At 39.8% G+C, this 14,202-nt stretch overlaps 1 protein-coding gene across 1 annotated transcript in view; it reads right to left on the bottom strand.

Annotated features, from left to right (window-relative positions):
• The window catches only part of ATERDJ2A (DnaJ / Sec63 Brl domains-containing protein), a 128,950-nt gene that overhangs the window by 57,462 nt on the left and 57,286 nt on the right, over window positions 1-14,202 (bottom strand). Inside the window, exons 3-5 of the mRNA XM_089404473.1 lie at window positions 10,573-10,693; window positions 10,296-10,402; window positions 9,893-10,110 (exon numbers count right to left, since the gene is read on the bottom strand). Of these exons, the coding sequence (XP_089260599.1) occupies window positions 9,893-10,110; window positions 10,296-10,402; window positions 10,573-10,693 (446 nt within the window). The remainder of the gene's footprint in view (window positions 1-9,892; window positions 10,111-10,295; window positions 10,403-10,572; window positions 10,694-14,202) is intronic.

Genomic DNA, 14,202 nt, shown 5'->3' with positions numbered 1-14,202 from the left:
TCCTCCCACACCTCCAAGAATGTTCTACTTTCATGAGAGATAAATATTTCCTCAAGATCTTTCTTGACATTGGAATGTTGAAAACATTGGCAAAATTTGCTTAAGCTCCAAGCTCATTCCAGTGACCAGAATTTGAATATTTTGTCCTCTAGCAGTGCCAAGCTCTTGAAACACCTCGTCAATCTCTTCAATTATAATTCCTTCTTCAGTTGATGCCTTGGTTCCCACGGACCCTTCCTTCTCCCACACCTCCAAGAATGCTCTACTTTCATGAGAGATAAATATTTCCTCAAGATCTTTCTTGACATTGGAACATTGAAAACATTGGCAAAGAATCAAAAAATAATGGAAAACCACAAGCAATAAAAATTGCAAAAGACAGTAACTTATTCAAGTTTTTTTAATATAAACAAACAACATTAAATAATCGCATTGTCGCATAAATATTAAAAAAAAAGTGATATATAAGATGTAAAGGATGCCAAATGATACAACACTAATCAAATATTGATACTAAATCATGATATTTGTAAAACTAAATACAAAAGAGAAAATTACATCTCATGAGTCATCTATGGTGATCAATCTAGCAACTAGTGATCGATTCCCTCTGCCCCTTTTAAGAGCAAAGGTAATCGGCCCGTCCTCTAGTAAAAGAAGGTATCATCATGAAGTCAAACGGCTATTGATGGATGCCTTCACTCAATGTAGGTGGTGTTGAGGCTAGCACATCAACCTCCTATATCTTGCTCTCCTACTCCAATTAACAACTTCTGACCATCATCCCCTACCCCCACTCCCTAACCACTCATGTGTCTCCTACATAACAATCTTATTAGTCTCCACCCTCGAATCAGATATGGTGTCAATGTTATCCAAGGAAGTGACATCCACATCAAGGGGTCTCTCAAGCTGCTTCACCCGCAGTAGGAGATTCCATTAGGCATGAACCATATCATTAAGGCATTGGCTGTTGAATTTCCATGAAACTATGCAACTACTTAGATGAATAACTGAAAACTAAACCTAGTTTACTTTCACCGAGATATAGAATTTCTTAACAATTCATAAGCAGCGGAATAAAACACTAGAGATTAAAAAAAAAAAGAAAAAAAGAAAAAAACATGCACACAAATTGACACACTTGTTTTCTCAGGAAACCAAACAGGGAAAACCTGCTTCCTTGATGTGGTATTTTATTGATTGTTCTTGAATAATTGAATCTATTACAAAGCAATATGTCTCTGAGAAAGTGCTCTACTTCTTCTCACAGCTCTTAGTTAATACGATTTAACTCAGCCTGCCTTGATCACTTCTTGATCTTGCCCCTCTAGCTCACAATCATACCCCCACTGAATACTTGAATTTCCCTTGTAATCCCTTATCCCAGTTCCTCCTTCCTTGCACACTTGGCAACCCTATTTCCTTGCGCAAATCTCCTATTTCCTAGCGCAAGTCTGGCTCCTATTTCTTAGTGCAAGTCATATTTCCTTGAGCACTTCCAAGTTCTTGCCTCCTATTTCCTAGGACATCGGCGCCTCAAAACTGCGCACAATCAATCTCCTAAATTCTAATGCACTTGTGATCTCTTATTTCTTAGGACACAAGCTCTGCGCTCTCCACAGTCAAAGATGCTCTCACAAACGCATAAATTGTCTTGTCTCACAAACCTTGTGCACAAAACTATAATTTCTTGTGCCTTTGTCCTCCTTTTTATAGACCCAATTCGAACATGCAAGGAGGCCCAGTTCTATTTTAGAAGTCGAGTTCTGATTGAGAGCTAACTAAGAGTTCTTCTCGTCCTTTCTCCAATCAACACTAGAGTTCTTAACTCGTTCTCTCTCCAATCAACACTGGAGACTAACTCATTCTTCCTTCAATCAAGATTGAAGACTAACTCGCTCTAACTGAACTTGTAATTGCCACCTCGTTTTGTAGTCAAACTGATGAAGGCTCCACTTAACTAAAGCTCCAACTCTACACATGTTTACCTGATGATTATTCCAGTAAACTGGAAATAACTCATCCTAACTGAAGTCTAACTCATGAGCTTGCACTCATACTAGGAGAAGGACAATTTGAGGTCTTCACTGGCTAAGGCACAAGCCAGAAGACCTTTACTCGCTACATTTTCAACACTCCCTCTTAGCGAGGAAGGTACTTCTGGAAGAACCTCATCCACCTGGATTTGTCTTCAACACCACCACGTTATTCGTTGTTGTAGCTCCATGTTGCTTGGGAGTGGGAGCGGGAGCGAAAACGGGAGCGAGAGCGACCATTTTCAGAAGCTCCCGATTTGGGAGCGAATCCGGGAGCGATTTTTTAAAAATATATATATTTTTTTATTTTTTAATTTTTGATACATATATGTCAACAAAAACATGTAGAATGATGAATTAGACATAAAAAACATAAAAAAACATAGATTGATCATTGAACCATATCACATCAATCATCTAGAAATTATAATCGTCATCAACCATGTCCACAAGTTAGTAAAATACATATTACAACTGCAACATATTGAGTCTCATGAATCATGATTCATCAAATTCAATCTTAAAGTTTCAACTTCAAGCTTTCAAAATTGAAAATTCAATAACATTTATCATCATTGATCACCAAAGTTGTACTTGTAAGCTAAGTTTAACCATTACAAGAAGTAATATCTAAGATATTTCTAAGTCCTAACTTCTAACTGTTAACATGATATGAAATGTTATAAATTTATAAAATGAAACATGAATAATGAAATGAAATGAAACAACTTTAGTCTTTCACAAAGCATCATATTCATAATTCACAATCATTACCAAAGAGTTATAATCAGTGTTCCACGGGGACTCGCCCCCTCCCCTAGGGGTCTAGTTTCCTCGCTCCCCTGCGCTCCGGGGACTTGGGGACGAGTAGGGGACGTTTCCCCACGCTCCCAAAATGGAGGAAACTCAGGGGGACGTGCCAGGGAAACGTTTCCCTTCCCTGAGGGGACGTTTCCCCACGCTCCCAAAAAAATGGCCTTGCTTATAGTTTATGATTTAATAGACCTAAAGTGGTACAAAGCTACTCATGTTCTGTATGGGGATAACGTCTTGTGCTGTCTTTTGGTTTCAACAAGCGTTATTTTAGAGGGTCAGTATCATGGAAATTTGTTGGACCATATAACACGTACATGAATTTTCCCTTTTGAAACTTCTCCTTTTTTTCTCAAGTGATGGCTGGATTACAGTGGGGAGATAACTGGAGTGACAGGCAAAGAATATGAGACATTCAATTTGTGTTTTTAATTTGCATGACATTTGACATACAAACTATGGAAGCAGCACCTATGTCATGTGGGAAATAATTGGGTGGACTATAGACTAACATGCGTTTACTGCAAGCATGACAAAATACTATGGGCAACAAGAAATCTCAGGAAATGTCGTTATATATGAATTTACACTGTTACAAAATTTACACAGAGCACATTTGCTCAGCTTGAATTCTCAGGTCTGAAAATTATTTTCACCCCTGAAACACACTGCTACTTGAAGTTTGAACTACATGGCATTGCTCTAATAAGGTAGACAAACTATCCATGCCATCGTTGGTCACCCAAGTTGGTTCGCAGATGGTCATCCTGCAGTCAATGTCATTTGATAGTAAACTGTCAGAAATTCTTTCATGTGATCTTCTCATCTCTCCTGGAACTAAAACTCTTCTTTCAGCATATGGTGTACTGTCTATATTATATATAATATAACAAGCTTTCTAGTTGTTGGATCCAATACACTGGACAACCCATTGTAGTTGCCCCTTCTACTGCCAATGCAGTGTTCCTGATCTGTTCATTTACCTTTTCACAGAATTCAGTGGCTACCTTATCAAGCTGAAGCTCTCCCTCTGTCTGACCAAAATCTAAATTAGAATTTGAACAAGCTGAATTAGAATTATAAATTTATTATTTTATATGATATTATAAATTTGGATAATGTCAAATGATATTCATATCAATGATCATGCTTTGCAGCTTTTCAATTCAAACCAAATTGTCATAATGGACTCAATTAATAAATTATATTTTATATTTATAAATTTTTAAGACCCTGACGCTCCCCCACGTTTCCTAAAAAATGGTAGGGAGCTTTTGCATAGGCCGCTCCCGCGCCCCCTCGCTCCCTCGTCCTGGAACCTTGGTGGGACATTGGTTATAATTGCCAAGGCCCAACTTCAAACTTCAAATTTTCATTGTCACAGTGATATATTGTTTACAAAAAATATCATTATGATATGAAAGAGTCAAGAGTCAAGAGTCAAGGACTCAAAACTCAATAGTTATGAAAACTAAAGTCTAATAGAAACTAAAAAAGACAAGTAAACTGTAAATCTACATGTGGCCCTTGCCACAAGAGTCTCCAGGAGTATAAGCAGGTCGTGGTGGTCTTCTAGGAGTCTCCCGCACAGACCGAAGACCAGAACTAGAACCTCCACGTGAGGGTGTAGATGGAGGTGGCGACAGCAAAGGAACAAGACTCGGACCTCGAGCACTGCTACTGGATGGTGGAGGTGGAGGTGGCATGGCTGCTGCAGCTGCTTCATCTTCATCCCTTACAAGTTCCTCTTCCAGTTCTTCAATATGTACAATACCATCCTCCAAATTGTCATCCTCTGGATGATTGTCCCAAATTTTATATGCGGGATCCTCATAAGCCCGATCACAGTAATGACTCAACAACCTCAAGTTGTAGTGCACATAAACCAAGTTTTCTGCTCGGTTTTCATTGAGTCTGTTTCTTTTCACATTATGTATGTAGCTGTAGGTGCTCCAACACCTCTCTGCAGAAGAAGTATTTACAACCTGACCTGTGAAAGAACTTTTTTTGCCAATTTTGGCAAAAGTCCATGCCCGCCATATGTTTCCCACCATGTGAGAGTATCAAATCTATCTCTGTCGTCCATTGCATGGAAGTTACCATACAAACCAATGCCACTGAAGTATCTGCCTATTTCAAAGCGCACAGCTGCACATTCCTCCCTATCAGGTACCAACTTTTCTAATGCTTCCAAATATCCTCTAGTTACCTCTGGATCTAAATGGGGTTTGGTCCTAACCCCACCCCCTGCTGCAGGTTGGCCCAACCAAGATGTAGAGTAGTATTTTGGCGTAAGGATATACACCAAGCAATGTAGTGGAAGATTAAGACTATTCGACCATTCACACACACAATTGTGAATCAGTTTGTACAAGTCGGGATCTCTGTTATGAACAATATCTTTTATTTCCCCCAACATGGTATCCATCTACTCATACACCTCGCCAATCACTGGTTTGTCTATATCTGCAAACCGAATCATGTGATAAATGGGCTTGGTGAAATCCAATACTTGCCTCACACTTGTCCAAAACTGACCATCAAGAGCGGCCTCCTCCACCATTTCAAAACCTCCCCTGTCAGCTGCATTTGTAGCCCTTTCCTTTAATACCTACCAATGTGGACTTGATACCATGCTAGCCAATGCCTCTCTTACCTTCAAAAGGCACCTGAAGGTGAGGTAATAGCTACCAAATCTGGTCTTCGCAATCTTCAACAACTCCAATCTCGAGTGACTGCGGAAAAGGCCATGGGTATTGCTATGATTTGTAATAAATTTTATCATTTGTTTGCCTTTCTTGTACAAATCACCAATCCATTGGTATTGTTCATTTTTGTTCTTGACAATATCATGCAACAAAAGGTTCAATGTGTGAACCAAACATCCAGACCAAAATATGTTGGGGTATTTATCCTCAATAATTGCTCCCGCTGCCTTACAATTAGGAGCATTATTAGTGATGACTTGGATGACATTGTATGGCCCAATACGCTCAATTGTTTCAAGTAATGCTTCTGCAATGTTGATGGCGGTCTTAAACTTGTCTGAGTAATCATGTGCAGTTAGAAAGATGGGACCACTAACAGACACAACAAGAACACTTATCAATGGCGTGCCTTTTACATTTGTCCATCCATCAGATACAATGGACACCCCATGGTCAGTCCAAGAACTTGTCATTCTATTCAAAGAATGTGATATTTTTGCTTTTTCATGATCAAGGCCAACGGTTCTTGCCTTGTCATACCCAGGGCTGTTGTATCCTTTAGGGGCATCATTTATGGCAGAAACCATTTCGTGCCAATAAGGTGAGCGAAGAACATTGAATGGTATCCCACATGCATAGAGAAACCTGTAAACCTTTGAATCCACATCATTCCTACACCCCTCATCAAGGAAATCTGATATGGTTCTACGCCTTAAAAAGATGACCATGTGCCTCCATATCCACTGCCTTGGGAGGATGCTGAAGGAGTTCTTTGTGATTGTGAGCTTGGTTCGAAAAAACCCCTTTTTTTTTTGATTTGTATTGGGCTTCCTCCTCTTCCCTTATGTATTTGGCTCTATCCGCTGTTGACACCGCTGTACAAGTTTTGATTCCTATTTGTTTGTCTCCATCCCATGGCCTTTTCCCACAGAGGTGTCTTCTAGCACGGGTGTATGAACCTGTGTAATCAGTGTTGCAATGGGGGCAATGAAATTTAGTGGTTCCACCCCCTCTCCCTGTTTCAGCCCTGTTAACATATTTCCACAATGGGGTTTGGTCTTGTTTAGTTTTTGGAGGGTCATGTTCACCCTCCTCCAGTTCCTCCTCACCGGGGTTTTCACCAATTTGACTTTTTCCAGCTTCTTCATCCCCCTCTTCAGTTTGGCCCCTCTGTTTCCTACTCTCCAGCACCATAATAACCATAAAAGGGACCAGGAAGAGGAAAATGCCAAGAAATATAGCCAGGTCCATGGTGTCTGATGTTTGTAGGGTTTTGATTCTTAAATCTACAAATTAATTTAATTTATTGGGATTAATTAATTTAATTTATTAATTTAATTTAAATTCATGATTTTTAAACTCAATAAACTAAATTAAATTAACTAAATTACTATTTAACTAAATTAAACTAACTAAATTACTAAGTTACTTACCTCTGCAGGCTTGCTCCTCGCTTCTCCTTGCTCCTTTGCTCTTGCTCTCCAACAAACTCAACTCAATGAAGTGATAATGAAATTTTTTTAGGCCCATTGGGCTTTTAAAACAAACAAAAAAAAAATAATAATTTTTTTTTAAGTCCGCGGAATTTTTTTCCACCGGATCGCTCCCGGCGCTGCTCGAAACGCTCCCGGAGCGATTTTTTAATGCCCGGGAGCGATCGCTCCCGGGCTTAAAAAATCGCTCTGGGAGCGACGGAGCGACCGCTCCCAACATCGCTCCCGTAAATGGCAGGGAGCGCCGCTCCCGCCCGGAGCGCGATTCGGGAGCGGGTTCGAGGGGGGGGCGCTCCCCCACAACTATGTTGTAGCTACTCCATCTGACTAGAAGACTTCCCTGCTTCTTGCTTTGGAATCTGATCTGAATACCTGGTTGTCCTTTACCTCCAAATAACACAAAAAAAAGGCTCAACTTCTCTGCATACCCAGCTGCTCACAATGGACAAGTCCTTCAGTCCACTTGCATTTATCAGCTCCAAACACCGCTATTCACACCTCCATTAGTGAACAGACTTCATAATGAATACTCAGCACCCTTCCAACAATAATAACAACCTTTTAGCTCTTCCACAAACTTCATCTACTTCTATTCACAGTTACACTCCTCAAGGGACAAGGCCTTCCCATAGTGTAATCTTCCCAATCTAAGGCCTTTCGGCCCCACTGTGCTTCGCCTAAGGCCCTCTCAGCCTCTTCTTGTACTTGGTCTAAGGCCCTTTCGGCCTAATATGAGACAAATTGAGGTCTAGGCCTCTTACTCAAGGCTTCGACCCTCCTTCCTGGATAGAACAGACTCTCGACCAACACCTACTATGACTCAGCCTACTCAAATAACACACAAAATTGCACTCAAACTTCTTCTAGAGATGCCCACGTCCTTAAATATACTCCATCTCAGCTCTCTTTGAAGTTATGCGGCTCAATCTTGGCTTTACTATTCACACAAGGATGAGATGCTATGATGTTCTTACAAGATGAGTTGTTATCATGTGAGACCTCTCCATTGGTCTCTCAAACATATAGCTCTCCAATTAATTGTCTTAGGAGCCCTTAACTCCATTAAAGAGTCTCCTCCACAATAATTAGAATAAACAAATAATGAACTTGGCTTCTAAGCCCACAACTTTAGGTCCAAAACCCATTGGCTTGGGTACTTTTCCCACAAAGTGCGTTTTCTCCTCACAAGTCAAGTACCCAGGATTTGTGGGAGTACCTCCCAAGATACATGATTGTCAACATAGAAGACCTTTTGAGGCTACGAAATCAACAATGCCTCCACTCAAGCCCCAACACTATGGAGAACGATGACCCCAAAAAGTGATTTTTTTCAAAAAACTTGTGATTTTCACTTAACATCAATATGTCCCAATTTTTTCCAAAAATAAGTTGACTAATCAGGGAGAGGCTTGGGCATCACAAAATACCACCACATCAGTAAAAAAAATCAGCAATGCTTGCATAAGAGCATTCAAGACTTCCATTAGTACTCATCATTACACATTTGTCGTATACACTAAAGCTTACACGTTTTAGAAACTCTTAGCAAATTTCTTTTGACTAACCTTCTCTTAAAAAGATCACCTTACGTCTAACAAACTTTTTGGTTCTTCACATCCTTAATTAAACTCCTCCCCTTTCCATTCAGCCTTATTTTAGATTATAAAATGTTCATCCCATTGATTTACCCCCCTCATCTAAAGATCCTGAAAGAAGAATACACAAGTAATGGATCATGTGATAGAATAAACTATAAGGGTAGCTTATGCAACAAAAGAATCTCACTTGTCAATTGAGCCTATCTCAGGTGGTTGGCAGGAATGATTGTTATCTTCCCCACCTAGGTTCAATTCCTGCAAGCTCATATCTAGTATATTGTTGCAATGGATTTGAGCCTTGTTTTACAGCCTTGAGCCCCAAAGAATATCTTACCTTTGCCTACGGGCTAGAGAGTGGAATGCTTGGTTACATGGAAAAAAAATCACTCAAGAAAAAATGACCATAGACACAAATGTGGAAGATAGTTGATAAGAATGAAGAAACAATTATTTACAGTAGAAACCTTCAAAAGATGTCATCAAAATTGGTGACCACGGCACTAAAAATGGAGTTCAATCAAAAAAGGCATCGCAGATGTATCATGTCAAGAAGAAAGCTTGTGGGTGCTCTAAAGCCACTCCAAAACTGCACATATATTTGGCATCTTCCAAATTAAGATGTACTAGATCTTTACGTTTAAGGTTCAATCAAAACAAGTAAACAATGAAGTAGATAACTTAAGGCTACTAGGTCCAGGAAAGTTGTACCGATGAAACATTTACAAAATAAAAGTATTATCACAAATCTCTTTAGCTCAACCAATAGAAAGAAAGGATCATTGATGGACAGAAGACATTTCACTTTCGGAGGGGGTAAAGAGGGTGTCAAAATAAAATTTATAAATTTCTACCTCTGAGATTTGTTTAGCAACTAATTTTAAGTAAAACATGCTCACAGATGAATATTTCATCATTAGTTTAGTCAAGGATAAAATTCTTATTGCTTTTTCTACAAGTCGTATAGGCCTTTTTCAAAGTAAGTTAATTTGTAGAAACATGAATCAGTAACAGCATATGAATGTATTGACAACATTCAGTTTATTTTTTCCAGACAAAAGCTATATCCCCACCATCATCGGAACTGTTTTGCAAATGATGTTTAATTTTCATAACTTTCAAAAAACAAATTTTGTTGTTTCCTGATGCTTACCATGACTCAGACAACTTTACCTGACAAAACACATACCAGCTCTGAGGAAATAAATCTCTATGAACTTATATAGGGAAATCAGAAAACAAACCTGGGTGCTAGAGAGGGCTTCATGAAGTAATAATAGGTTGAAAGTGTCTGATGCATCACATGATTGCCAGTATATTTTGAGGAACGAGAAAGATATATGACTGCTGTCATAAGGGGCAGTAAAATACACACACCAACAATCCCAAGCAAGAGAATCCCCCCAGAAGCTCCATGTACATTTAGCAAGAACTCAGGTAGGGCTATACCCATTTGAAGTCCCTGCCATCTCAACAATCTTGACATTAATACATAAAGAACAAGAAGCAGATCAGAAATCATAAAGAGATTCAGCATACAGAGAAAGAACTAAACTTTGAGAAGCAATGAAAAAAATCCTGGAATCTTGCAAGCTTATTATTGATAACATTTTTGGTGCGTTTACAGAGAACAGGTCAGAGACAAACCTGTCTACCATCTGGATGGCCATACTTTGCAAAATTCTCTCGAGCTGCAGGGTCAGTAAGAGCCTGATAGGCTTTTGATATATACTCTACAAAATACTTGTTGGCCTCTGAAAGCATAAAAGTAAGCCTTCATCAATTAAAGGAGTGGCAGAACAAAATTACATGCATGTTGAATTTTTAAATTTTTATGGAATCCATATAGCTATAAGCAAATCAAAAAACGGTTGAAGGTAATCAGTGGCTTATATTCAGACAAGCAAAAAGCAATAATGCACACCTGGATCTGGATTTTTATCTGGATGGTATTGGATGGAAAGTCTTCGATAAGCCTTCTTGATCTCTGCTTCAGAAGCTGCAGGATCCAGTCCAAGAATTGCAAATGGCTCAAAAGGTTGAACCTGAGATCAAAAACAAAAAAGTGATTGTCTGGTAATCAATGCAATAGTCTGAAAGGTTAACATATGATTAAGCAAGCATGAAACACATGTTAATCAAACCAAAGATGACACCTATCCATAATACAAGTTTCAACATATCTACCAGTGAACACGATAAATTAGATTTGCAATCAGAGAATATGATTGATCACATCATAAATCCATTCACTATTATAAAGCACATATAATGCTCAAATTAAAAAAGAAAACCATACAGAGTTCCAGCCTCCCAACACATCGGCATCCCACATTTTCTGCTTAGAGCAAACCTTCTCCCATGGCATTAATGCACATCCCACTGATGTGACTCTGCCATAAGAAGCAATCTAATGACACAATGTATCTACTGAAAGGAAATTTAAACAAAACAACAACAAAAAACTTAAGATTATGTGGTACACTATAGGAGTAATAGGAATCTCATTCTCATGATCCATGAGCCAATGTTACATCAAAATATAGTGAGAAGATTAAGAGAGCCAAGGAGCTCATCAGCCATCACAACTAGGGTTATACCCTGTTGAAGTGTGTAGCTTGGGAGGTATTCCATAAGCCCATATCTGGGGTTTGTGAGAAGTTTGTGGGCAAAAGACCCAAGTGAAGGGGTTTTAGACCCAAATGGGGTTTAAAATTCTAAAAGGAAATTAAAAAGAAAATTAAAAGGAAAAATAAATCTTAGTCTAAGTGGATAAAACCCCTAAGATCTAGATGGTTCCAAAGAAGGCTTAGGACAAATCTATTTAAGTGATGCCTTAGGACAAGGCTAGATTATCAAGTGAAGGATTCATTTGATCAAAGGAGGTCAAAGATGTAGCCCTAGAGAGCCCTAATTTGAGGGACATGTAGGGCTGCTACATGAAGAAGGCCGAGAGCACACACCAAGTGCATCTTCTCAAGTAAGGACAATTCAATGTAGCCGCAGATCTCAGGGCCAAGTTGGAGAGGAGCTGAAGGACGTGTTTTATACTTGTATGTTTCATGTTCTGATGTAGGTCAAAAGAGGGAGGCTTGGCCAAGTTGAAGAGGTGATTCTGTAGCTGATTTCAGTGCCTCAGACTACAAACAAAGGTCTGAGTTTACCTTGCTACAGACTGTGGTAGATCCGAGCTTCTCCACTTCTATTCAAGAGGGCCGAGACTCTTTTAAGGGCTGTTCCATCTGCTAAGTAAAGGCCAAGCCCATGGAGGATAGAGATAGGAAGCAAAGGGGTCCTGTATACCATGATTTGAAGCCATAGCAGTGAGGGTAATGTGGCCAAAGGTTCCTGAGGTAGGGCACTGAAACAAGGTCAGTCCGAACTGTCTAAAGGACTGAAGTTTATCACAGATCAGAACTTGCAAAGAGGGCGTGTGACTGTGTCCTTTAGGAGAAGGAATATTGCGCTGGAGGGTGTCGATAAGGCTGTTACTAAGGATTGTTGACAGCAGTTGTATAAGCCCTAGTAGACCTGCTTCCTATGCAGGACGAAACCCATAAGAGACAGTTCAGATCTCAGAGATTTAACGCTAGATCAGTGACAAACAAAGAGGGCTGTGACTCTTGTGAAGGTGGCATAATGTTTCTCTGTTTGGGCAGAAGGCTGAGAAGAGAGGACTGGAATGAAGGGTTGGTTCAGGGTTTGGAGCAGCAGTTAGTAAAGCCCTAGATCTGTGCAGATCTGAAGCCCTGGTTTAGGGCTGTAACTTCTGTGCAAGGTTTTCCAATCAGATCTATCCCCTAGTGTCTAGATCTGTGCATAAACAGTGGACCGTGACCCCTAGAAGCACTTGGAGGAAGGGCCACAGTGTTAGGATATTCCGACACATAGGATATAGTTAAGTTCAACTTGGTCTAGTATAGAGTTAGGTTAGAGTTAGGTAAAGTGTGTTTCTTTACCGTTGTACATTTTGTAACTTACAATCCGACGGTCACGATATGTAGTGATCCGACGGTTCACTCTCACCTCGGTATTACCGACACTTGATCCGTGGCTTGACACCCGATTGGTCCATGAGTTCTATTTAAAGCGCATGGAGGATCATTGTTCGGGTAATCCGTGCATGAGAGAAGCTTATGTAAATTTTCATTCTTTGATTAATAAATTGCCTGTAGTACCCACGTTGGGACAGGCCGTGGACTGTTTCCCTCCTTGCACTTTGAGGGTTTTAACCACGTCAAAAATACTGGTGTATTGATTTGAGATCTGGTTGTGAGCGGTGTCCTTTTGGTATTCTTTCTGTGGAACTTACCCTGTAAATTCCTACATGGTATCAGAGCTATTTGAGGGTCGCGTCCGTTGGTGATCCAAATCTGAAGCCGGTAAAACTGCATGCGGCTGTCGTTTCCTAGATCTGCTGTTTCTGACTGCTTTCGGGCCGAGAGGACTGCTCTGTTGCGTTCGGAGCATCTGTTCCAGTGAGGAACCCCTTTCGTTTCACGCGAAAAGGTTTCCGGTAGCCCTAGCTGCGTCATTTTTCAGATCGGGAGGTATACAGTGTTTTTTTTTGCAGTTTACTGTTATTTTCTCTCTGCTTATTTCGGTCTCAGTTTATTTAGCCTTTTTTTTTAACCGGATCTATACCTTTCATTTCTGCGTATGCTCTTTGCCCTGCGACTCTGTGCGATCTGGGCAAATCAGAAACAGAAAGGAAGGATTTTTCTCATGCGTATGCTCTTTTCCCTGCACCTTAGTGTGATCTCGGAAAATCAGAAACATTGAGAAAAATATTTAGTTTTTCGGCTAAAGCTAACTTTGAGATTTTTTTTTTTTAATTTCTAGTTTTTTTTTGCTAAAGCTAACTTCGAGCCGCAAGGTTCGTTTTTCTTTGCATATTCGTGTTGGGTTTTGTGTTTTGTGTTTTGTAGGGAAAAAGAGCTTTCTCAAGGCAAGCACGCAAACCAAGGACCCCCCCCCCCCCTCTCTCTCTCTCAAATTTTTTGTATAGATCAATTGGTTCAAAGCTATTTTAAGAGAGTAGAGGTCTTGGGTTCAAGTCTCCATTTTGTGGGGGCGGATTTTTTTCATTCCCGCACATTCGCGCACTTTGCCGGCAACGTCAACAATTTTTTTTCAAAAAGCCATAACTTCTTCATCCGGAAGCCTTTTTCAGAGCCGTTTTTTTTAAAACCGCCTATTTTTTCGAGATCTATCCATTGGAACACTTACTTTCAGCATCTTCAGCTTCAGTTTTTTTTTTAAATGGAAAGTCCATGCCAAGTCATTCTTGACAGCACTAACTACTTCCAATGGGTAGCCTACATGGAAGATTTACTTAGAAGTAAAGGTCTCTTCAGAATAGCCACAGACCAAGAGAAGAAACCAAAAGATGAAGACAAGGTTGCAAAATGGGAAAATAGACAAGATCAAGCACGTGGTTTGATAGGGATGTCTATTTCTCCTGATCTTAGATTCCACATTGCAGACCTTGAGACTCCTCATGAAGCATTAGAAAAACTCGCTAAAGTTTTTGGGATTAAAAATGAAATTAGAG

Source organism: Pinus tabuliformis, chromosome 2_2 (genome assembly GCF_031772625.1).
Source record: "Pinus tabuliformis cultivar Carrire ecotype Pingquan chromosome 2_2, CPIR1, whole genome shotgun sequence".
In the NCBI taxonomy this organism is placed as follows: domain Eukaryota; kingdom Viridiplantae; phylum Streptophyta; class Pinopsida; order Pinales; family Pinaceae; genus Pinus; species Pinus tabuliformis.
Note: the sequence above shows the minus strand (reverse complement) of the source record. Positions and strands in the feature narration are given on the sequence as shown.